This window comes from Tiliqua scincoides, chromosome 2 (genome assembly GCF_035046505.1).
Source record: "Tiliqua scincoides isolate rTilSci1 chromosome 2, rTilSci1.hap2, whole genome shotgun sequence".
NCBI classification, from domain to species: Eukaryota; Metazoa; Chordata; class Lepidosauria; order Squamata; family Scincidae; genus Tiliqua; species Tiliqua scincoides.
In genome coordinates, this window is record NC_089822.1 from 199,560,017 (window position 1) to 199,585,360 (window position 25,344).

Consider the following 25,344-nt stretch of genomic DNA (forward strand, 5'->3'; position numbering starts at 1 on the left):
AACACATTCATTTTACTGAAAGATTTAATAATGACCTCCCCAATCCCAGAGAATCAAGGCAGCTTAGAATTTAAAAGTACTAAATGCAACAACCAAAGTCAAGCAATAAATCAGCCATACCATCAATCAATCAATCTCTCTCTCTCTCTCTCTCTCTCTCTCTCTCTCTCTCTCAGATGTTTTGTCAAGATGGTCAAATTCATGCAGAGAAACTGTCTTTCAAGTTTATGGGTGCAGAATTGCAATGGGCTTTATAGATCATCACTCGCACTCTGAATGGTGCTAAGAATTGTACAGGAAGCCAGTGTGGACAATACAATAGAGGTGTGATATAGTCACAACCCCTCACACCAGCCAGCAACCTAGCAGCTGCATTCTATGTGCTAAGAGAAATTTCTGAACAGCCTTCACAGGAAGAGCAATGTACGATGCATTACAGTAGTCAATTTCAATGTCACCAAAACATGGATAAACATACCCAGGTCTAATAGATCCCTGAAAGGCCACAGCTGTTGTATCAACTGGTTAAAGCTGCTCCTGGCCACAGCTAACATCTGAGCATTCAAGTGTAAGGTCAAGTGTAAGAGTACAGCAGCTACTTGGGGCAGCCCATTAATATGGCCAGTGAAGCAGCTACTTCAGGTGGCAGATAGGTGAGGGTCACCCTCCACCCACCCCATGGGTGCCTCTATCAGCTGCCTTAGCCAGTTTCCAGGTCAATGACCCCCTTACTACTGCTTCCTTTTCCTCATTCTGTTAGAGCTATTTTTTAAAGGCAGAAAGAGGAGGAGACTAGAAGACAAAGTGTGTGTGGGGACCAGTGGTGGCTTACAGCATCTTGGCCATCACTCTTTCCCCCCTACTTTCTTTCTCTCTTGTGTTCCTCTTTCTGCTTTTTTAAAAACAGCTCAGTGGGAAGATGAGGAGGGGGAGGAGGAAAGTGAAAGGCCAGGAAGGAGTGCACATGTGCAGCAAAGCAAGGGGAGGCCTGGCAGGGGTTTGCTGTCCTTGGCCCTTCTCTCCACCAGCTGAAAAGCAATCCTTTTGCTTTCTGGTTCTACCATGATTGACTCAATTATGTTTGTCACAATTCGGCCTCCTTTAATCTCTCTGTATTTTCGCTTTCTTATAGAGTCTTGCCAAACCCTTTCTTTCTAACTTTACCTGTCTCCCACCTTTGTTGTATCGGGCTTCTCACCACAGCAGCCCACGCCACAGACACAGGCATGCAGACTCTATCAGTTTCACAAAACTTCACTGATTTAAGGTTTGATCAAATGTGTGGTGTTTTAGTGCTTATGCAGAGGAGCACTGAGGCTTTGGTGATATGGCAAGGCAAACCTTCCCCCCCCCAACGGCAAGCCAAAGGGGGTGCTAAGTTCCCAAGGCCGCAGTGTGAAAATAGCTGATACGGCACTTGGAAAAAGGCACCCATTGTTCTTAGCCCCTGTATGCGATTCCAATGTGGCACTATCTAGGAACGGAATGTAACTTGAATTAATGTTGCAAAATTACAATAAAACAGCAGTTCAGAGGCTTGTAAAAAAGAGTCTCTCTCTCGGCATTCTCAACCCTCAATATGCCTGCTGTCTCTTGATTTTCTGTCTGACTTTTCATTGCTTCTGCTCTCGCACCTACATCCAGCAACCTGTTTGGTTGCTCCCCAAAAGTCACTGCTACAAAATGTTTTCAACTGACCATAGGAAATTAGTTTCAGTTATCAGTTGTTATTCAAGTCTGTGTAATTGTTATAAAACTAGAAATTGTTTGAGAGACTTTAACATTACTGAACTAATCAAACCAGAAAACATAATCAACATGGCAATCAGGCACAATTGTTGTTATTCTTAATGGAGCTTATGCATCCCTCTAATCACAAACTGATTTGTCTTTCCCTCCCATGCAAACTCATTCGGATCTGCACACTTTATATGGCTAGGAGATAAATAGTAGGGCTGAGGTGGGCTGAAAGTAGACCAGATCACTCTCTGTTGCTAGTCTGAGGTTGATGCATTTCACTTAACAGGAAGTGGATTGGATTACCCTAGAGGTCACTGCCATCACAGTACTTGAGTAGCCCTCTACAGCTTTCTTCATTAGGGTTTCTGAGCTCCAGCAACCCAGGAAGCCAAGGCACCTGGGAGCAAGCAGAGGCTGTCAGCGCATTTGCTGACAGCCATCTCTTCTGGGCAGAGCTAAGCCAGGTATGGGATAGCCCTTTATGGCTATGGTATATACAGGAAGGGGTGAAGACAGAGAGGGAACAGGAAAAGGAGACAACCCAGAGGGAGGCAGCAGGGGAGAGGTTCAGAGCTAGGAAGGAAGCTGGCAAAAGCAGTGAGAAGGAAAAAGATGGGAACAGTAGAAAGGAAGAGGACAAAGAGGAAGGGTGGACTAGGGGAACTGGAAGCAGAAGCCTTAGAGGAGAGAGGCCAAGGGGAGGTGAGAGGGGAAATAAGCTCCTCATTCCCAGAACTGAAAGCCTTTCCACAGGCAAACTCTGTGCATCTTTGAACCTGCATTCTACTGCATACACAGTCAAAGCCATTTTGACGGTACTTTGTGCAATGCCAACAGGACAGCGTATGTGCCTTTGCGGATGTTCCACAGGTTGTGTTGACAAAGAAGAATTACTGTATACTGAATTAATTTATTGTCTGCATAGAGTCAGTTAGATAAGATACTTGTGTGTCTTGGAAGGCTGAATGCAAACAAATGGGTATTCATTCAACAGCTTTCCATCTTGACATAGCCTTGATTCTCTGTTAGCACATCCTGTTTGGCAATTGACTCTGCTGGCATGAAATATTTGGTACGTGGTCAGCAGAAGCAAGATAGCGATTCTTTTGGCATGGAAACAGGCACTTGGAAGAATGGAATTGAAATGCATGAGTGCCTGTCAATTGGTGGTGAGAAGTGTGATGTGAAGTGGTGACACAGAAGGTCATTTTGTTATGATCATAAACCCAAAGTATAATGTTCATCATGCCCCAGTCATGAGACTGAAATAAAACTAGGAGAGGTTTTTGTGCTCGGGGCATGAGGAAGGCAGATGTCCCATTGTTCGTTTCCCAAATGCTTTCCAATGATTATCACTATAATTATTATTGTGAAGTAGAGATAAAAGCCACAACAGGTTGACAGCCTGTTTTCTCTTTAAAATAACTCAGGGAGGCTCATTTGGGAACAAAACAGAGGCAAAGTCCTAAAGCCTCCAGCTGCAGTTCTGCCACAGTCCACTCCTTGGGGCAGTGTGTTGCGCAGCATTCACAGGTATGTGTGCCTAGCCCTGAGTGCCCAGAAACAGAGTGCATGACCCAGGTCAGACTTGCGTGTTCTTTGAGCAGGCTGATGCCAAATGAGGTTCTAGAAGCTGCTTTTAAAAGGCAAACATTGGTTCTTTGGAGCAACCTCCTTTCTGACCCCCGCTTGGAGAAGCTTCAGTAAAACTCCAGCAGTGGCCACTCTGCCGTCCTGTTCAGATTGGCAAAACAATGCCAGTGTTGTGCCAGCTTCTTGACCGTAAGAGACAGGACCACTTGGGCATTATGAAAAAGAGTGCCTCTCTCCTCTGGCTTCCCCTCACCCACGTCACTGTCAACTCGAATTAAGAAGCACCTCTGCTAATTGAAGCACAGGTTCTCATGAACAATCAACAAGTACCTTGTTGTACCCCTTCCAAGTTATGGCACAGCAGGAAACCACAATCTCCAATGGGAGATGGACAATTTAAACCAGTTACGCACCATCTCTGAACAACAGGATGGTCCAGGATGAGCTTATCTGTGTTAGTCTATGGCCAGCAATATTGAGTCTGACCATGGGCCCTAAAGTGTGTATTTCTCTTCTAATCAATCTTTGGTATGACTGAGATTTGACCTGCTTGTCTTCTCATCAAGCCACCCCAGAAACCAGAAACTTCATGCTGACACTGGTGCTGGAAGAAGACACGGGCAGAATGTACAGCAAAGTGGCTGAGTAGGCAGTACATGACACCCCCCAGTGGTTTTCATGGATGGACTGGCTGTGAGTAGATTTCACTCAGCACAACTCTCAAAGCACTCCCTGAAACCTCAGCACCACTGCTCACACTGAAAAGCATTCCATTGCTGAACTGTTATAATTGGGAGATTTTGCAGCAATTGAATTTTCCTGCAACTCAAACCCGAACAGCCTCTTAAATATTTGAGAGCAAATGTCAGTATACCCTTCCACAAACCAAGTCACCTAATCTCTGGATCGTTGTCTTTGGAGTATTCTTGTAACAAGCTTAAATATTCCCACTGGGCAAGGAGCCCTGGTCATTTTATTTCAGCACGCACAAGATTCTTTGTGGGGTTTGCTTCAGCAAACTAACATGGCTACCCCTCTGGAAGTTGCATGGGAAAGTTTACAGCAACAAAGTACACAGCAGACTCCAAAAAGAGATGCATAGCTTGTGATTCCAAAAATGTTCCCTTAGTCTGAACAAGTCACAGAATGTTTCATTTCCCTTTGTTGATGTCCATGCATCCATTCATATTTTCAGGGTGTAATCAGCTCTTTCTTCACTTCCTGGAACCTGCTGCCATCTGCTGGTGGCTCTATTAACATCTGGCTCTTTTAATTCTCTTTGACTAATCTTGTAGTAGTTCTATCCATATGTCCACAGTGATCTTCCTGAGCAAGGATAGCTGCACCTTGTGAACAATTTTGACCCATTGAGTATGTGGATTATGACCCATGAGCTAGTTGGATGGTGTGGGCAAAATTAATATAAATATTCTGTAAAATGGGAATAGAAATAACTAGGGCTCATGCATTGACTGAACTCTACTCCAGAAGAACCAGACTTTTCAACCATGTTCTACTGAGGCTTCCAGAATTGCTTCTAATAGCCAGCTAATTCACAAAGACCACCAGAACATGCAATTTGCTGACGAACATATAATGTCATGCCTGTTTTTATTTTGAAAAAGTAAGCTAAATTTAAAGTTTGAACTTATGATGTTTTAAAATGCCCCAAAATAAAGGAAGTAGTGATCAAAGGCAGCATACCTTTGAAAAACTGATGTTGGGGACAGAACAGTGAGAAAGGAACTATAGTTCTCATGACCTGCTTCTGCTTGTGGGCTACTTACATCTGTTTGGCTACTGCAGAAGCCTAGGAGTCTGAGGCAATTAGTTATCTCAGTGGTTCTCAAACTTTTTACCCAGGATCCACTTATTAGAACGATAACACAGGCCAACACACATTTTGCTTCCTTCAACATTACACCAATTCCTGGATATATTTGGGGTGCCAATTCCAAAAATGGCATCCATTTTGCCCTATCACATCTAGTTTTGGCATCATGGCATAGCCTCTTTAGTGAATGGTTCAAGCCTACAGCATGGCTTTCTTATGAGGAAGCTGCTTGAACCATTCACTAATGAGGCTATACTATCGCTCCAAAACTAGACGTGATAGGGCAAAACGGATGCCATTTTTGGAATCGGCACCCCAAATTCATATCAAACCACCATAGAGTTTGGGAAAAACTTTTCTGACCCTCAGTTTTGTAGGCCTGTGTAATCTGTTTGGGACCCACTGGAAATAATGTCATTAACCTGGAAGTAATGTCATGGCTGGAAGTGACATCATCAAGCAGGGAAATTTTATAACACTTCTAGGCTGGAATCCTATCTACACTTTCCCAGGAGTAAGCCCCATTGACTATCATTGTTAAAAGCTTATATACTGTGGCCTGTGAAAAGTACAGATCTCCCCAAATGCAGTCGCATACAATGTTGGCAACAAGTTTAATATATTAAAAAATAAAATATTGAAACGAATGGGCACCCACCTGAAATTGGCTCACAGCCCACCCAGTGGGTCCCAACCCACAGTTTGAGAAAGAGGAAGTTACCTGATCCTTCTATCACCTGTGTTTTCATTGGAGGCTCTGGTTGGCTACTATGGGACCCACCAAAATTCAGGTCACAACTCACCAGTGGGTCCTGACCCACAGTTTGGGAACCACTGAGCTAGATCAAAACACCGACTGATCGAGGAGGGCTCTTAGGTTTGTAGATTCTTAAGATACATTTACTAATATGAATACTTGTAGATTGTGATGACTATATCTAGACCAGTGCTTCTCAAACATTTTAGCACTGGGACCCTATTTTTAGAATGAATCTGTCTGGACCCACCAGAAATGATGGCATTAATGTGCCATCCTGCCAGAAGTAATGTCATGACCAGAAGTGACATCATCAAACAGGAAACTTTTAACACCCCCCATATGACAAAATCAAAATAAAGTAAGGGCGCAATCCTAACTTGCACTGGAACTAGGCAGGCCAGCGGGCCTGTGCTGCATCCAGCACAAGTTCCAGGTAGTTTGTGGCTTGCTCTGAGGCAAGGGGAAACTTTTCCCCTTACCCCAGGGAGAGTCACTGCAGCCCAAACGGGGCTACTCAGATCTGCGCCACCAGTCCTGAGTGCTGGCTTGGCACAGTGCTTCTTGGAAAGCTGCTGGAAAATGAGTAGTTCATGCAGCCCCAGCAGCTCATGCAAATGAACACAGAAACAGCAAGGCAGACAGATGAGTGAGGGTTGAAAAGTCATGAGGGTCTCTTGACCCGTCCCAGCCTTTGCATTTTTTTCTTCCCATAGACTGCTGTGGGAACTTGTGAGCAATGAGTATACCAAAGAACCTTTTTTGTGTCATGATGACTCTTGATTGCTTCTTCCCAGTCCTACCTGGTACTGCTAGCTTTTTCACCTTGCTGAAGGTGCAATAAAGAACTCAAGACAAGCTCTGGAGGCCACCTGCTAAGTTAACTTAGGCTCCGTGTTTGAATTTGGCTGTGGAATTGGTGAGGGCAGCTTGAGTTGGAGACCCTTCTTTTGTGTCACTAGCAACTTAGTATAGTCCAAGTCAGGAAGCTCTCAGGGTGTGGCTTTTGTCCCAGGAGTCCAATGTGCTGTACAAGCAAAGTGTAGTTGATCACAGTATTTTCCACGTGAGGCAAAAGTGAACAAAAGTGAGGCAAGGCTTCTTCCAAGTCAGCCTGATGTCTGTGTGTGTGTGACCACTGATTGCTCTGATAGTTAAAAGTGCAGCCTTCCTCTAGGCCTCTGGGATCTGAGGCCTCTTGTCATCAGTCCTGCTTCACATCCTGGTACCTGTCTGGGTTGTGCTCTCTTGGCAGGCACCCAGCACCATGAACATGTGTGAATGCAGGTCATACTTTATACTTTCAAAATAAAAGGATCGTCAGGCAACAAGCTGCTTATGATCCTGGGTTAACATGCAGCCAATTTTGACGTGATATGGACTGAATATATTAACCATGGTTAAGTACCAAACTGTGATGATAAGAAGCTAAATGAAAGAGACAGAGTTTGAACAATTCCAAATTCTCCTTTCATATGTATGTTTTTCTTTATTTCAGGTAACCAGAATCCCAGGAGGCCTCTTTGCTCCAACTCTTATTCGGAGCAATTATTTCACAATGGCTGTCAATTACTGTATAGTAAATGCATCATGCTTCATTGTTAATTTGGAATGCAATCCCATCAGGCTGCGAAAAGCTCAGTGTAAGTACACGGATATCTGTTAATTTAAAAGACTGTTTCAATCCCTACTACTGCCATATCAAAATGAGAGGCTTGTTCCATGACCATTTTGTTCTTCTGTGAATGTGTCACATCTTGTTCAGGTAACTGCAAATGAGGGAGCAAAGGTGGACATGCCTCCTGTCCACCTTTGGTGAATCACCTGGGTGAATCACAAGTCCCAGTGGCTTCAGCACTTCCCTCTCCAATTGTACTTCCTTCAACACTCACTTCATATTAATTTTTAAACACCTCTTGGCAGCATGATATGCCTGAATATTTCAGTCCCATTTTAGAAAGAGAAGAGCCTTTCTTCCTAGACATAGGGCACAATCCTAACCAGGTCTACTCAGAAGTAAGTCCTATTTTGTTTAGTGGGGCTTACTCTCAGGAAAGTGTGGTTAGGATTGCAGCCACTGTTCATTAGAACACAGTCCATTTCTACTCAGAGATACCCATGTCTACTCCTATCCATGTCTACTCAGAGATAAGTCCTAATGTGCTTAATAGAGTTTATTTCCAGGAAAATGTGCATAGGAAAATGTTCAGCCTTAGGGCCCAATCCTATTCAGCCCTAACACCAGCATTGGGTGTTGCAAATATGTCATAAGGCATGTCTGCAGCACCCAGAGAAGAGGAGCTACTCATCGCCACATAGAGAGCTGGCCAGTGCTGAGTATTTTTGGGGTGGGGAAAGGTCGGGAGTGGGTGGGAGGGGGTGGGGAGAAGAACCAGCCCGGGAGGGGGTGGGGTATCCTCTCCTCAGTGTCAGGCTGCAAAGCCCAACACAGAGGCTCTCAAGTCTGCACTGGCAAAATAGCCAGCACAGACTGGAGAAGCCCCATTGCAGAGTTTGAAGCTTTCCTTGGGGGAAGGGGATGAAAGTCCCCTCCCTCCAGAGACCTCTGGCAGCCTCAGTGGTGCCGCTGGTTGCAGCTGTAGCCACTTTGGTGCTGCTGCACCCAGCAGAGCTGCTAAGGATAGGATTGGGCTGCCTGTCATTTAGCCAGTTCTTTATTTGCTCTTGCAGTCGAACACTTCTGTCGTACATTTTTCCCCACAAGATATGTGACAGCTTGTGTTGATGATTAACTTGTATTTTGATCATTTTTCTCTTGCTTATCTAACCGTGACTTTCATCCAAGTCTTGTAGTTTTATTTGTACTTCTCAGGATTGTTTTTATACTGGACTTTAGTTTTGTTACAGCTTATAAACAAACATATAAAGCCTGCTAAGGCATAGTCCTATCTTTTACTGTTTGAGCAGCATAGGGTCTGGTGTAATCCCTCTCCCAGTGGAACATAAGATATGCTTTCTCCATCACTGCTACACTGGCAAAACACAGGGAAGTTGTGCGAAGTAGGGGTGGGCCGTGTCAGAGAATTGTCAGAGGCTAACTGAAGGAAATTGTGCCTAGTGGTTAGGGCTCAGCACACCCCTTACTGCTCTTCACTACCTGGATTTACTGGATCAGGTACTGAAAGGGGAGGCAAACTGGTAGATTTATCTTCAGCTACCATCCCAGTTTGAGGAAACCAAGCAGAGGGGGGCCAACTGGAAAATCCACCCTTCCAAGGGGAGCACAGAACAATGCGGTTCTTGTTTAAATCATATCAAATCAAATTGTGTCCACGGGTGATCAGACATAACTGAATTACCCATGAACATGGATTAGGCAGACAAGAAGTCAAAGTATAACCAGTTTATTAAAAAGTCAAAGAAAAGAAATTAGGAAGTAGGGAAGGGGTAGAGGGAGTACAAAAGCAGGCTGGTGAAAAATGGCTGCACCTGGTTGGATGGACACAAAAGATAGCTTGATCAAATTGGATGCAATATCTAGTAATGCCTGGTCGAGGAAGCCAGGTAGCTATTTAAGAGACAAGTGGACCATGCTGAAGTCCCTACACCAGGGAAAGTTGCAGGCAGGCTTGGAGTGAAAAGATCAGGCCAAACAAAACTAGTTCCCATCTAGCTAGAAACTTGGTCCCTATTGCTAGCTACTTATGTTGTCCAAGGAATCCTGGTCTTCAGCACTTATTGAAGAGCAAGTTGGTGTATAAGTGGGTTCTTCAAACCAACACTGAATCTGTAGAATCTCAAATGTTGGAAGATGTGGCAAAACACACCCAAGCATCCTTGGGCTTGATCTTAAGAAACTTAGGCTTGATGATGTCTTGGGGACAGGCGCGAGAGTAACTTATAGCTACTCCATACCACCCCCTTACCTAATCATGCAAGTTTAGGTGCCCAATTGCTGAGCACATACCAATCTCAGTAGGAGGTTTGGTTACAACTTTTATCTCTGGGGCAAGCCCAGACGTAGAGAAGGACCAATACATATCCAGCCTTGTGACTGTTTGGAAATAGTGTTTCAATCAAAGGACAAAGATTACTATAGAAGGATCTCCCAGCAGCTTTTAGGAGGCTGAGAGTCCAATCCTGTGCCGCCGAGCACTGTTGCAAACATGCTGTAAGGCACATTTGATAGTCTCACCACTGGGCTCCCACCCATGCTAGCCCAGTGCCGGCTGGCGTACTGGTAGAGGTGTACCTGGGAGGGGGGAGGCCAGTGGGTGTTCTGCCAAACTCCTACTCCAAGCCTCACTTAGGGAACATATGCCCACTCTAAGTTAATTAGCTCCCCTTTTGTTCCCCAACAATGACCCCAGTTCTCTACAGCAGCACTGCTAGACTCCATCACCAAGGTAGCTTGCCTGTTTAAACTGCAGGGACCCAGTTCCTAAGGCAGCAGTCCTTCCCGGTATAGCAGCACACCTCAGCTCTCCAGCTCTCTGCAGCCTGTTCGAGTAGTCCATTAGTCAGTCCGTTAGTCACAAAGTCAGTCAGAGTATCCAGGGCAAAGTCAATAAGCCAAGTCACAGTCCGAGGTCAGATTCCAAAGTCAGTGTCCTCTCCTCCAACCTGCACTCCTTCTGCTGCCCACAAACCCTTCCTGCCTCAGGTGCTCCTTATATCCCTGAGGGCCCTATTGCCTTCCAGTGGCTGCAGCTGTGCAGCACACTCTGCTGGATGCCTAGGCCTTACCCTTAAAGGGGCCACTGCTGACACCACATCTAACTCCTCACCAAATCTTCCGCGATTCCAATACAGCGGGGGATGGAGAGAGGACGGGAGGAGGTGTGCTGGGGGGCTGGAGGCGTGCTGGGGGGAGGGAGGCGGATCCGCAGAGCTTTGCCCCACAGGTTCCAAGGCACTCGTGTAGGGCTCTGTGCCCTACACGAGTGCCTTTACCTAAAGTGAGTAGCCCCATCCGCGGTAGCCTAGGGCATGCAGGATCCGGTGGCAGGCCTTCTCAGTGCTGCCGAGCCTGGGCACCCTGGGCAGCTCAGGATTGAGCTGTGAGCCAGCACAAAAGCCTCCTGGGAAATCAGCAGTGTTGTGTCATAAAATAAGGAAAAATAGCACCCCCTCCCAAAGAAAAAGATTGGGTAATAGGGCATTAGTCACTGACCAGAACCCCAGCATTCCAATCCAAATAGTGCACATTAGTGCACATTCCTAGCAAACACTTGCAAAAAACACCTGCTATCAATTCAATAGTTCACAAAAGGTTCAAAAGCTCACAAAAGGCTGTGCACGCGGGGAGAAGGAACAGTCTGGTTGCTTATCTCCCTGATTACATCTTGGGCTAGTTTAGATGAAACTTTAGCACTCAAGAAATTCCCACACAATAAGCAATGTGCATTCTCATGCTGCATGCATGTCCTGCCCCCTTCTCCCACCCTTTCTACACGGGGGAGTCATCCAAACCTTCATCCCACATGAACTGCTAAACCCACTTTGAAAGGATGAGACACACACCCCTCCCATACTTGACAAATTAATTTTATTCTCTGTCCTGGGAAGGGAGACCTTCCTCGTTTTCCAGAGAATGTGATGCAAGTGAGAAGGGACAGGTGACAAACTTGTAGGAAGATAACCTATGACAGCCGCCTCATGCGTGGGCTGCCCCTGCACAGAAGACATGTTTGGGCCAGAGGACATTTTAGGGTCAGGGTCATCTCACTGGCTAAAGCAGTAACAGGAAGCCATTGTAGATGAATATCTGTTTTGAATCCTGTTTTATAATTGACTCTTAGACCTCCTGAGTTTTGTGCACTACTGTTCTGCTTCTGTGTCTTATCTTGGTTGGTGTACTTTGTTGGTGTAGTAAACAGATTGTACATAACAGAGCTTTAGTGTACAAATGGAATAGATAATAACTTGTTCAGACACAATGCAGATAAGAGTTGAAAACTGCCAGGTGACTGATCAAATAAAGGCAATAAAGTTAGGGTGTTCCACTAAGGAATTTGACAATAGATAACACTTATGCTGGTGCAATAAAGAACATAGAAGAGTATAAAAGGTCTATTCATTGAACTATTCAGTAAAGAAGCCCAAATCCAGTGGCGTTGCTAGGAGTGTGTGGGGGATGCGAGCCGCACTGGGTGACATGCACTGGGGGAGGGTGACATGCTAAAATTGCAGTGGTTAGGAGTAGCATCATATTATATACCGTTGGATGTGAAATGTCCAGTGGAATGCAATGCAAAAAACCAGAGTGAAATATCTCCTTTCTATCAAAAGTTATGGCCAAAAAAACAGAGAATGAAAAATGCATGGAACCCTATGGAAAGTGAAAGTGAGCCATATCCAGGGGCATCACTGGGGGGGTGCGGGCCGCACTGGTGACGCGCCGGCGGGGTGATGCGCCCTGGGGGGATGATGCACTAAAATCGTGGCTTTAGGAGCTGCCCCGTCAGGCCATACATCATTGGATGCGCAATGTCCAGAGGAATGCAATGCAAAAATCCAGAGTAAAATAGCTGCTTTCCTTCAAAAGTTATGGCCAAAAAACCGGAAAGAAAAAATGCATGGAGCCCTATGGAAAGTGAAAGTGAGCCGTATCGCATGTTTACTCGTGACTAGGTGTACTTGCCATAGTCTGTCAGAAAGGGCAGGCTGAGGGGAATCCAATGACACCAGAATGGAATGCAGCCCCCAAAAAGCACCAGAGAAGGAGGTCCTTCCCTCCCAGCTGCCAGTGTATTGAGCCCAAAACAAAGCCACGTGGCCGCGTTTACTCATGAGTAGGCAAACTCGCCTTAGTCCGTCAGAAAGGGCAGGCTGAGAGGAATCCAAGGACATCAGAATGGTCCTGATCCAATGAATGCAGCCCCCAAAAACATCGAAGAAGCATGTTCCTCTGTCCCAGCTGCGAATCTATTGAGCCCTATGGAAAGCAAACTCAGTCACATGGTTGCGTTTACTTGCGAGTAGGCAGACATGACTTGGCTGGTGGTCAGGCCAGGCAAAGGGGAATGTGAGGACACCAGAATGGTCCCGATCTGATGGAACTGGAGCTCAACAAATGCTCCAGAAGGCAGCCTCCCCCCCCCCCCCACTAAAAAGGACAAAAAAAAGAGGCTTCAACTGGTAAGGGGAAGTTTTCTATTTTGCACTTGCAAAGCCAGGTGGGTCTTTGTATTGCTATGCTTGAAATAGAAGAACTTTAAACTGGGCACTGGGGAGGGCTGAAGATCTCACTGATTCTTTTTGGGGGGTTGTTATTGCAGGCAGACTACAGAGAAAATTCATTTGGTGGAACAGGACTGGCTCCCCCTTATTTAATTATTTCTTTTCTTTTTATTTAATTATTTATAATTATTTTAATCTGCTTGATGATGTCACTTCTGGCCATGACATCACTTCCAATGGGTCCTGGAGAGACTGTCATTCTAAAAAGTGGGACCCAGTGCTAAAAGTTTGAGAACTGCTGCAATAAGGTGTTAGTAAGTTGACAGGGGTGTGGGTATGTGTGAGACTACAGGTTTTCAAAATAGCGAAAATCAGAATTTGGAGGAATAATACCATCATGTTATATATCAATCAATGCGTAATTTCATGCAGAATGCAATGAAACAAACCACATTGAAATATCTGTGTTATAACAAAAGGTACAGCCAAAAAACCAGTAGGGGTGGGGCAATGGTACATCACCACACCCACCATCTGGGGCATTGCCCCGCCCACCTGGGGCGTTGCCCTACCCGCAGGCCTCCCACACCAGGTGATGCAAATCCTAGTGATGCACTGGCCGTATCGCACATTTACTCACGAGTAGTCACCAGGCCCTGATGGCCTCCACCCAAGCAATAAGTCACCGGGCCCTGATGGCATCCACCCAAGAGTTATTAAGGAATTGAAGAATGAAGTTGCAGATCTCTTGACTAAGATATGCAACTTGTCCCTCAAAACGGCCACAGTGCCAGAAGATTGGAGGATAGCAAACGTCACGCCTATCTTTAAAAAGGGAAAGAGGGGGGACCCGGGAAACTATAGGCTGGTCAGCCTAACATCTATACCAGGTAAGATGATGGAATGCCTCATCAAAGATAGAATCTCAAAACACATAGACGAACAGGCCTTGCTGAGGGAGAATCAGCATGGCTTCTGTAAGGGTAAGTCTTGCCTCATGAACCTTATAGAATTCTTTGAAAAAGTCAATAGGCATGTGGATGTGGGAGAACCTGTGGACATTATATATCTGGACTTTCAGAAGGCGTTTGACACGGTCCCTCACCAAAGGCTACTGAAAAAACTCCACAGTCAGGGAATTAGAGGACAGGTCCTCTCATGGATTGAGAACTGGTTGGAGGCCAGGAAGCAGAGAGTGGGTGTCAATGGGCAATTTTCACAATGGAGAGAGGTGAAAAGCGGTGTGCCCCAAGGATCTGTCCTGGGACCGGTGCTTTTCAACCTCTTCATAAATGACCTGGAAACAGGGGTGAGCAGTGAGGTTGCAAAGTTTGCAGATGACACCAAACTTTTCCGAGTGGTGAAGACCAGAAGTGATTGTGAGGAGCTCCAGAAGGATCTCTCCAGACTGGCAGAATGGGCAGCAAAATGGCAGATGCGCTTCAATGTCAGTAAGTGTAAAGTCATGCACATTGGGGCAAAAAATCAAAACTTTAGATATAGGCTGATGGGTTCTGAGCTGTCTGTGACAGATCGGGAGAGAGATCTGGGGGTGGTGGTGGACAGGTCGATGAAAGTGTCGACCCAATGTGCGGCGGCAGTGAAGAAGGCCAATTCTATGCTTGGGATCATTAGGAAGGGTATTGAGAACAAAATGGCTAGTATTATAATGCCGTTGTACAAATCTATGGTAAGGCCACACCTGGAGTATTGTGTCCAGTTCTGGTCACCGCATCTCAAAAAAGACATAGTGGAAATGGAAAAGGTGCAAAAGAGAGCGACTAAGATGATTACGGGGCTGGGGCACCTTCCTTATGAGGAAAGGCTACGGCGTTTGGGCCTCTTCAGCCTAGAAAAGAGACGCCTGAGGGGGGACATGATTGAGACATACAAAATTATGCAGGGGAAGGACAGAGTGGATAGGGAGATGCTCTTTACACTCTCACATAACACCAGAACCAGAGGACATCCACTAAAATTGAGTGTTGGGAGGGTTAGGACAGACAAAAGAAAATATTTCTTTACTCAGCGTGTGGTCGGTCTGTGGAACTCCTTGCCACAGGATGTGGTGATGGCATCTAGCCTGGACGCCTTTAAAAGGGGATTGGACAAGTTTCTGGAGGAAAAATCCATTATGGGGTACAAGCCATGATGTGTATGTGCAACCTCCTGATTTTAGAAATGGGCTATGTCAGATGCAAGAGAGGGCACCAGGATGAGGTCTCTTGTTATCTGGTGTGCTCCGTGGGGCATTTGGTGGGCCTCTGTGAGATACAGGAAGCTGGACTAGATGGGCCTATGGCCTGATCCAGTGGGGCTGTTCTTATGTTCTTATGAGTAGGCGAATTCGCCTTAGTCCATCGGAAAGGGCAGGCTGAGAGGAATCCAACGACACCAGAATCGTCCTGATCCAATGAATGCAGCCCCCAAAAACACCTGAGAAGGAAGTCCCTTCCTCCAAGCAGATGAATGTATTGAGCCCTATGGAAAGCCAAACTAAGCCTCACGGTCGCATTTACTCATGAGTAAACAAACATGCCTTGGCTGGTGGTCAGGCCAGGCAAAGGAGAATGTGAAGCCACCAGAATGGTCCTGATCTGATGGAACTGGAGCTCACCAAATGCTCCAAAAGGTAGCCTTCCCCCCCCCCCCCACTAAAAAGGATCAAAACAGAGGCTTCAGCTGATAAGGTGAACTTTTTTGAGACTTTCAAAGCCAGGTGGATCCTGAAAGTGATCTGGTTAAATTGAACTGGGCACTGGGTAGGGCTGAAAACCTTACTGATTTTGGAGGGGGAGGGTGTTATTGCAGGCTACAGAGGACATTCACTTGGTGGACCAGGGCTGGCTTCTGCTTATTTAATTATTTGTTTTACTTATTTATATTTATTTGTTTTAATTTGCCTGATGATGTCACTTCCACCATGACACCACTTCTGGTGGGTCATTCTAAAAAGTGTGTCCCAGTGCTAAAAGTTTGAGAACTGCTGCAATAAAGTGTTAGTAAGTTGACACCCTTGGGTGTGTGTGTGTGTGTGTGTGTGTGAGAGAGAGAGAGAGAGAGAGAGAGAGAGAGAGAGAGAGAGAGAGAGAGACCACTAGTGACCAAAATTACTAAATCATAATTTGGAGGAATAATACCATCGTGTTATATATCAATCAATACATAATTTCATGCAGAATGTGTTCTATCTTTGTTCTTTCAAAAGGTACAGCCAAAAAACCAGTGGGGGGCGGAGCGATGGTACATCACCATGCCCACCAGCTGGGGTATCGCTCCACCCACTGCATGGGGGGGGGGTGATGTGCTGGCATCCTGCACGGGGTGACGCGAAGCCTAGTGACGCCAATGCCCACACCCAAAGTTGCATGCACACTGTCTGCTCTTTAGCCACCTCCTCAAGCTCCACTTTGGGTTGGTTACCCAAAGCCACAACGTGTGCTCCTGTAAGTGTGGATGAGATATGGGGTGAATTTGGTGGGAGAATTAGAACTGATCATGCTTAAGGAATGAAAGTTACATGCAAAGTATTCAAGGTCTTATTTTACACCTCCTGATCCTGCAGAACACTGGATTTCTGGCAGCACATATGTTGTATGTGTGAGATCCCTGGTTTGACCCCTGGCATATCCGGTGAACATGGTCTTATAATACAGGGCTAGGAAAGCCCCTGCCTCTGAGGCCTTTGCAAAGCAATGTCAGTCAGAGTCAACGGAACTTGGGTTGAGAGTTCAATGGTCTGTTTGATAGTATGGGGCAATTCCATGTGAAAGATTGTCCTGAGGAGACTGTCAGCCCAATCCTGATAGGTTCTACCACTGCTGGAACTCATGTTCCAGCAATGGTAGAGGTTTTACAGCTGTTGCAAATGATTCTAGGAAGCACACAGAGCCTCCTGCTTCTGCACCAGCATTGGAGAGGCTGGAGTGGCCCCACACATAAATGGTGGGGGAAGGAGTACCTGCTGACAAAGGTGAGTTACAGGGAGGGTGGAATGGGGGAAGGCAGGAGTGTCAACTCACACAAGCAACTTGCACTGGATGCTATCCCCTCCAGGAGCAGCCCACATGCACCCTTTGCCTCCTTGGATGTGCCAGCTAAAGAGCTGGCACAGGTTTGAGGAGACCCATTGGCAACTGGAAGGTTTACAGAAGGGTAAAGGAAAATTTTCCACTACCAAGTCTGATCTGCCCACCTCCCCACGGCATGCAGTGCAGCCTGTTAAGGGGAAAACCATAGGTAGAGGTGTCTGTTTCTTGTGAGTAAGATAGGTTTACAGCCTAAGTCTTACTGAACAGTTATTTCACATCATTTCATATAATAACTTTCCAACAGAGAACCCAATACTATGGTTAGAGGTGTTTGAAAATGGTGTTATTTACCCTACTCAGAAGTAAGCCCATTGTGTTCAGTGAGACTTAGAGCCCAATCCTATGCATGTCTACTCAGAAGTAAGTCCCATTAGAGTCAATGGGGCTTACTCCCAGGAAAGTGTGGATAGGATTGGGCTGTAAGGTTGTAAACCTATCTTACATTTCTTACTGGAAATGTACATACAGCATTATTTGGTAGCAATTACATTTCTTTAATAAATATTAATGTTTTCTTTAAGAAGCTGAAAATCCCCCTTTAGACTGGCTCAGAAATATTATTTGACAAACACAATATCATCTGTACTGCTTCTGTGATGCAAAAGGACCGTGTGGATCTGCTAACCAATTAATGAGAGTGTCTCTAGCTTTGATTTCTACCATGTGGGTTCCTAGAGAAGTGCAGATCAAAGCTATGGCTTATGGAGACAAGACAGTTGCTTCTAATTCTGAGCAAGGGGAAAGAAATCAGAAAATGTTCATTAACTCAGCATAACGTCTTGCGTTTAACAATGCAGAATGCATTTTGACTAGAGGTGTCCTCGGTGGCATTGGTTTTAAACATTAAAATACACATTAAAATACCAATGCAACTGAACATGGGTACAGTTTCTTCCACAGGTCATCCACCTATTCCTGGCAACACCTGAAGAACATTCTTGCTTTCTTGCTCTCAATACACTTATGACCAAAACAAGGTTCTCAGTATTTTTAATATTTAACCTTGCAGCTGTGTTTACTCAGCTCTGGCTTTTATTGAACACGGCCAGCAGAAAGTTCACTTGATAATATTAAAAATGAAATCAAATTGCAAAGAAAGAGTAGATCCAGTCGTGGCGTTTATGACCAGGCTGTAAACTGCAAACAGAGTCAAAGAAAGTTATTTAGTCTGACTTACAGTACTACATATGGCTATGGACAGGACATCTTGTACACTCCATAAAGTGCCCTGTGGTTGGGTTAAGGTCTGTGCTGCTGATGACACAGACTTCCCCTGAGAACCAATCCCTGCTGATGGGGAATGGCATTGTGTGTTCCTCCTCTACATTCCCTTCTTTCATTTTGAGTCATCTCAGACAAGCCCCTCCCAACACCACCTGCTTGTCTAAACAACGGTATCAGGAGGTGGGTGGTATTTGTCATCATTAACTGATCATATACACACTCTGCTTCTAGGATTCTTAAGACATTGCTTCCCTGTTGTTCTTTGAAAGTCTTCCTTCAGGAATCAACCCTACAATGAGAGTCATGATTATATGCCTCCTTTTTGCTGTCGGGATCTTCTGTTCCTCAGGTGAGTACAAAAGAGAAATCCCTCTTTATTTTTCCATTTCTTGGAAACGCTCAACTTTCCAACATCTTTTTCTCAGTTTTGTACAAAGTCGAATATTGGAAAACAGGCACCTGACTGAAAATGTCTTCAGTGCTAGGAAAAAGGCAATAATATGTTGGATTAATTGGAAATACGCGGTTCTTCAAGGTTCCGAAACAGAAGAAAAGGACAAGAAGAAGAAGGGAACTAAATATAATAGCTTCCAAGTGAACTTGAGTTGATGACCCAATCTGAATTCTATTTGCATGCTAACATTGGATCATATTATTCTAGAGCTGAAGTTATACCCTTGCAGTGATCAATTTACAGTGTATAGAAAATAAACAGAAAGTCCTTTATTCCTACCATGCAGGAATCACTTGGCAAAATAACCTGCATTTTAACAATGCTGAGAATTTGCTAGCAATCATACGAGTACTAACATCAAAGGCAAATTTCAAACAATCAAAATTCTGTTCTGATTCCCAGGAAGATTGAAACAATCCTACTACATCATTTCTGTCATGTATTTTGGACCCATTCTTACTGACAGCTCAATCAGAACTCTGCCCCTGTTGGTGCCGTGCCAACAGATCGTGTGCTGCAGCCTATGGAGGGGCAGTCACGGAGGACTCCTTAAGGTATGAGAACTTTTGTTTCCTTACCTTGGGACAAGCCTCTGCTGACTGTTTCCTTACCTTGGGACAAGTCCCAGTGCCCAGAGGAGCAGCACCACCACCAAAATTACTACTGCTGCATCCTATGGGCTTTGGGCACTCTCTGGCATCTCCTCGGGGAAAGACCCAGCCCCCGCAATGGGGCTACTCAAGTCTGCACCAGCTATTTTGCTGGCGCAGAGTTGAGAGGTCCCATGTCAGGCAAGGAGGTCCGATGCAGGGTTCTGGATCCAGTGGAGCAGAGCTCTGCCAATCCTGCCCACTCCCACCCCTGCCCCACCTTCTCCTGCCCCCCCCCACCCCATATCATCTCTCCTCCCTGCCCTGACTAACCTCGCCACTGCCTCAGCTCGTTCCTTGCTCTGGGCAGCGTGCAGCAGGCCTCCTGCTGGGGCTGGCTCAGTATGGACTGGCACTGAGCCAGTGCCAGCGCTAACCCAGCACTGAGAGTCATAGGTGTGCCTTGTGGCATGTTTGTGACACTCCTTGCTGGCAGAGGGCTGCGCTGAGCATTCAGGATCAGGCCCTGAGTCTCCTCAGATCTTCACCAGACATTTTGCAGGTGCCAGACCAAGCAGAACTATGTCCTGCTGTTGTCCATAAGTTTAACTTTATATTCAGTACAATTCATTTCACCATTTTAAAAGTGGCCAGTTACAAATGTGTGAGAGAATGGGTAGCATCCAGAATGACTCTTCCTGTAAAGCAAGAGTCCCTTCCTCTGGAGCAAGTGACTCTGGACACTACCCAGTGTGCAAGGCACAAACAGAATACATCTAACTGTTTGTAATGTAATGTAATGTAATGTTGATCATTCCCAGCTTCCTTTCAAGTGACATTGGGCCCAATCCTATCCAATTTTCCAGGATCAGTGTAGCTGTGCCAATGGGGCATGCACTGCATCCTGTGGTGGAGAGGCAGTCACCGAGGTCTCCTCAAGGTATGAGAACATATGTTCCCTTACCTCAGAGCTGCATTTTGGTTGCACCGATGCTGGAAAGTTGGAAAGGATTGGGCCCAAAGGCAATATGATTAAAAGTACAACCAATTGGCAACAACAGACCTCTGATTTACAACTTATTTTAGGTCTATAAGAAGTTGAATCTGTCTTTCTTTGAATCAGGCAGGGAGAGGCAAGTCAGATGCGAAAACATTTTGCTTACTGCAACCCAAGAATTGTTACCAAAATGTAACATCAATCTGCTGCAGCTAAGACATTTGCATAATCTAATATTTATGGTGCAATTCTGACATACGTTTTACAGAAACATTTTTTAAAATCAAGAATTATAGAAGGCAATGTTACAGTCGTTTAATGGTCTATATATAAATATTGTATTTCTCAAAATAAATCGTTCTTGTTCAAATATTTTAAAACATATTTTTTTTTGTCTGCAGGTTTTGATCTATTTATTATAAGTGCAGCCAAAGCTCCAATAAAAGTAGACTTTATTCTAATAAACCCTGTTCTTTATTTAGGCAATGCGGAAACTGATACCAGCTGGGTGAGACAGGTAAGGATGTTTTGACAACTACATTGCAATGAAACCATTCTCTGCCAACATAGCCACATATTGGCAGTCCAGCCACATCATGTAGAGCAGTCATTTTCAGCCACTGTGCCATGGCACACTGGAGTGCCATGAATGGTCCCCAGATGTGCCACGGAAACTTGGTGGAGGGTAATTTATTAATAGGACCATTGGGGGATATGAGTCCCCCACCAACTGCATGGTGTGCCTTGTCAATTGTTCAAAAACGGATGGTGTGCCTTGACAATTTTAGTACCTTGTCCGTGTGCCATGAGATGAAAAAGACTGAAAATCACTGATGTAGAGAAAGGCTTCAAAATGCAACAGAGCAGGGCAAATCTAGGCAATATAAACTCTAGTCTGACTTCTGCAGCTGCCTGGGAGAAGATTATGTTGAAATGCTATCAGATCATTAACTTGAGCATCCTTTCAATATGTTCACTTCATCCTATTCATCCGATCTCCCAGCTAGATTTTAACCTGACTGAAAAAACCTGATACTGCCTATATGGAAAACTCTGTAGGCACACTAGTAGCAGTGACTATATTCAATACAAAAGGCAGATGCTTTTTTTGGGACACAGATGCCAACATAGAACAGTCCAGTAGGATTCATGCAAGACTTAGAGCACAATCCTAACTTGCGTTGGAAACAGGCAGGTCAGTGGTCCTGCACGGTATCTAGCGCAAGTTTGGGGCTGACTGCAGGACAGCCCGGGACAAGGGGAAACATTCCCCTTACCCTGTGTTGCACTTCAGCAGCCCCAATGGGTCTTCTTGAACCTGATGAGGTGGTGCAAATCCGAGCAGCCTGCGACTGGGCCGGGAACAAGTTCAGGATCTGGCTTAACTGCCAGATCCTGGCACCGCCTTGTATTCCCCACCTGCCCCGGTAATGCCCACCACCCACCCTCTCCCCACTCCAAAGCACCTCCCTCCCACCTCCCTCTGATCTCTGCGTTGACTGAGCTCAGCCAACACAATTCACCTTCTCCTTGGGGCCTGTGGTGGTGCGGGGAGGCTGGCACATGTCCATGTGCCAACCTATCTCCCCTTTGAGTGGCACAGAAGTGCTTTTTGGCATTTTCGCGATATTCCCAGGCTGGTGCAAGGGACTTGCATTGACCCAAGTGCAGGTTTGGATTAGGCCCTTAGTTTCTCTCTGGGATTCTATTACTCTGCTATTCAAAAGTGACCCACATTCTCCAAAACCAACCTCTAAAAGGGAACATCCTTTGCCATTTAGGAACTGTGGTGCCAAAATGGTGACTGCTGTGTTCTGTATTCTGCATTTCTTCTGCAGGTGCTGGGAAGGCACCGGATGTCTCCTCAAAGGAAGGGGACTTGCATCCCCTTTCCCCAAGGAATGCCCCAGTCTCCACAATGGGCTTCCTCAAGTCTGTGCCAGCTAATTCACTGGTGCAGACCCAAGGAGCTCCATGTTGGGCTTGCAAACCCAACCCAAAGCTTTGGATCCAGCATCAGAGGCCTCCACTGGTCTCACCCCCCCCCCGGCCTGTCCATTCCCCCTGCCCAGTTCTATTCCCCCCCACCATCACAAATAGGTGCTCCACCAGCTGGCGGAGTGACTTACCACCAGGCTGCATTACAGAGTCATCTTCCTGGCGCCGAGGCCCAGCGTTGGCACTACCTCCTCACCCAGTGCTGTAAATGTGCTTTATAGCATGTTTACAACACCTGGCACTGGTGCTGGGCTCTAGCTCCAGCACTATAGGCTGTTAGGATTGGGTCCTTCGAGCACAATGGTGCACTGGCATGGGAAGCAGGTTGTGTGCACTTACACCCTTGTCACACACTGGGCAGGGCAAAGGATGGTATTGTCCAAACTGGCCCAAGAGTCTCACTGTGCCCAGTGCTGACTTGGACAGTTTCTGTTTTTCAGCCAGCCTGTGAGCAATATCGTTTACCAGCATGCCCTAAAATTATGGATCCGGTCTGTGGCACAGACCAATTCACATATGCGAATGAGTGTTTGCTGTGTCTCGAAAATCGGTAAGTATTCCTTTTCCTTTTCCATTTCATTTCTTCAGATGCTAGTGTTTTCTCTGTACTTCTGGACCCTCTTTCAGGCTTTCTGCTACATTTTAAGTAGATTAGAATGGTGATAGGCAAGTTGTTCCCAGTGGCGTCACCTGGCATCACCTGGTTCCCAGTGGCGTCACCCGGTGCGGGAGGTCTGCACGTCACCCCATGCAGTGGGCGGGGCAACACCCCAGATGGTTGGTGTGGTGATGTGCCATCGCCCCACCCCCACTGGTTTTTTGGCAGTACCTTTTGATAGAACACAGATATTTCAATGTGGATTGTTTCATTGCATTCTGCATGAAATGATACATTGATTGATATATAACATGATGGTATCATTTCGCCAAATTCTGATTTTAATGATTTTGAAAATTTGTGGAGTCACACACACACACACACACACACACACCGGTGTCAACTGACTAACACCTTATTGCAGCAGTTCTCATACTTTTAGCACTGGGACCCACTTTTTAGAATGACAATCTGTCCAGGACCCATTGGAAGTGATGTCATGGCCAGAAGTGACATCATCAAGCAAATTAAAATAAATAATTATAAATAATTAAATAAAAAGAAAAGAAATAATTAAATAAGGGGGAGCCAGTCCTGTTCCACCAAGTGAGTTTTCTCTGTAGTCTGCCTGCAATAACACCCCCCAAAAAGAATCAGTGAGATTTCCAGCCCTCCCCAGTACCCAGTTTAAAGTCCTTCTATTTCAAGCACATCAATACAAAGACCCACCTGGCTTTACAAGTCTGACAGCCAAATCCTATGCATGTCTACTCAGAAGTAAGTCCCATTAGAGTCAGTTGGGCTTATTCCCAGGAAAGTGTGGGTAGGATTGGGCTATGAGGGAAACTGCAAGTGCAAAATAGAATCAAAATATTTTATCAAAACTTATATCTTCTTCATAAAAAGCTATTTTTTGGTCTTGTAATCTTGTTCTTATTTGCATTTCGCCCCACCAGAAAATAAATAAATTAATATATATTTTAACATATATATATGTTAAAAATTTTCCTGCTTGATGATGTCACTTCCAATCATGACATCACTTCCAGTGGGTCTCGACAGATTCTCATTCTAAAAAGTGGGTCCTGGTGCTAAATGTGTGAGAACCATTGACCTAGTGGGTCCCGACTCACAGTTTGAGAAAGACTGCACTGGAGCAACCACACCACACCATCTCCCTGGTGCACGGAGAGCAAAGAACTATGGGAGAAGTAGTTCTCTTAAGAGCCTCTGTAACTGCAGCCCCTCAATAGAGAATGACCACAACAGAGTTCCCTAGACTTTGTACACTGGAGTCTGTTTATCGAACACATCAGGCTGGTGGAAAGGGAGAAAGGGAGCATATAAAATCCTTCCCCTTTTCTTACACCTCCTGCTGCTACTCCCACTTACAGTACTTCACAGGTAAGAAAGGGGAAAGAGACTGGGGCTCAGGCTGGCAGGCACAGTGAATAGAATTGGTGGGGACAAGAGGGGGGAGTCAGAATTTCTTCAGCCTGGAATAGGAGGGCTCATCCATCATTTGTGGTGGGCTTTAAAAGTCCCCAAAGTTCTTCAAACCAGACTTGGGAAAACTTTGCTACTAACACAAAATGTTTCTCCTTTCCAAAGAAGTTGGGGTGGGATTTCCAAATGCAGGAATGCATTGCTAGCTTTCATTAAACAAACTGTGGGCCATTGCTGCGCAGAATAGACTGGAATAGAATAGAATCACATTGGCAGGTGAGAGCCAAATATTATTTAAACCATCTGTTCTGAGCTGCTCAGGCTCTCAGTACTAGCAGGTTTCTTGGCACGCTCTGCCTTGTGGCAATGAACTAAATTATGCTGACGACTAATGTCACAAACTCTTATCTCAGATGTTTGCAAGAACCAATTAGCCTCTGGCCCTAAGAACATTTATCAGAAATACATATGTTCAGGTTCTCACAAAGCACCATTTGAAGAATCCTCGACATTGTACCGTGGGGTGGGAAAGGTCACTGACTGTGTCTTACGCCATCTTTCAGGAGACGTAACATAAACATTCAAATCCAAAAGAGCGGACGATGCTGAGAGCCCTAAATAGAACCTACTTCTACAGAAGAATTTTGAAATGGGTTTTCTGTGTGTTCCTGATGATGGTGGTGCACTGTTGATTGACTTCCCTGTTCTCTGGTCAATAAACAACAAAAGCATTGCAGCACTCGACTCTGATTCTTGTGTGCATGTGTTTCTGAGTCAGGGTGTAGTTCTTGGCTGTGATTTAAGGAAAAGAGGCATGCGCTGAAGCAGGTGATAAAGGGCTGGCTCATACATGTATTTCCTGCCTACTTTCCCCCAGAC

The 25,344-nt window shown here is 45.5% G+C and overlaps 1 protein-coding gene across 1 annotated transcript; it reads left to right on the forward strand.

The window, feature by feature from the left end:
- Positions 1-18,676: 18,676 nt before the first annotated feature.
- Positions 18,677-25,081, forward strand: LOC136638913 (trypsin inhibitor ClTI-1-like). The gene is made up of 4 exons (XM_066612941.1): positions 18,677-18,731; positions 20,906-20,940; positions 22,862-22,971; positions 25,029-25,081. The coding sequence occupies exons 1-4, from the start codon at positions 18,677-18,679 to the stop codon at positions 25,072-25,074; spliced, it is 246 nt and encodes an 81-aa protein (XP_066469038.1). The 3' UTR covers positions 25,075-25,081.
- The last annotated feature ends 263 nt before the right edge of the window (positions 25,082-25,344 follow it).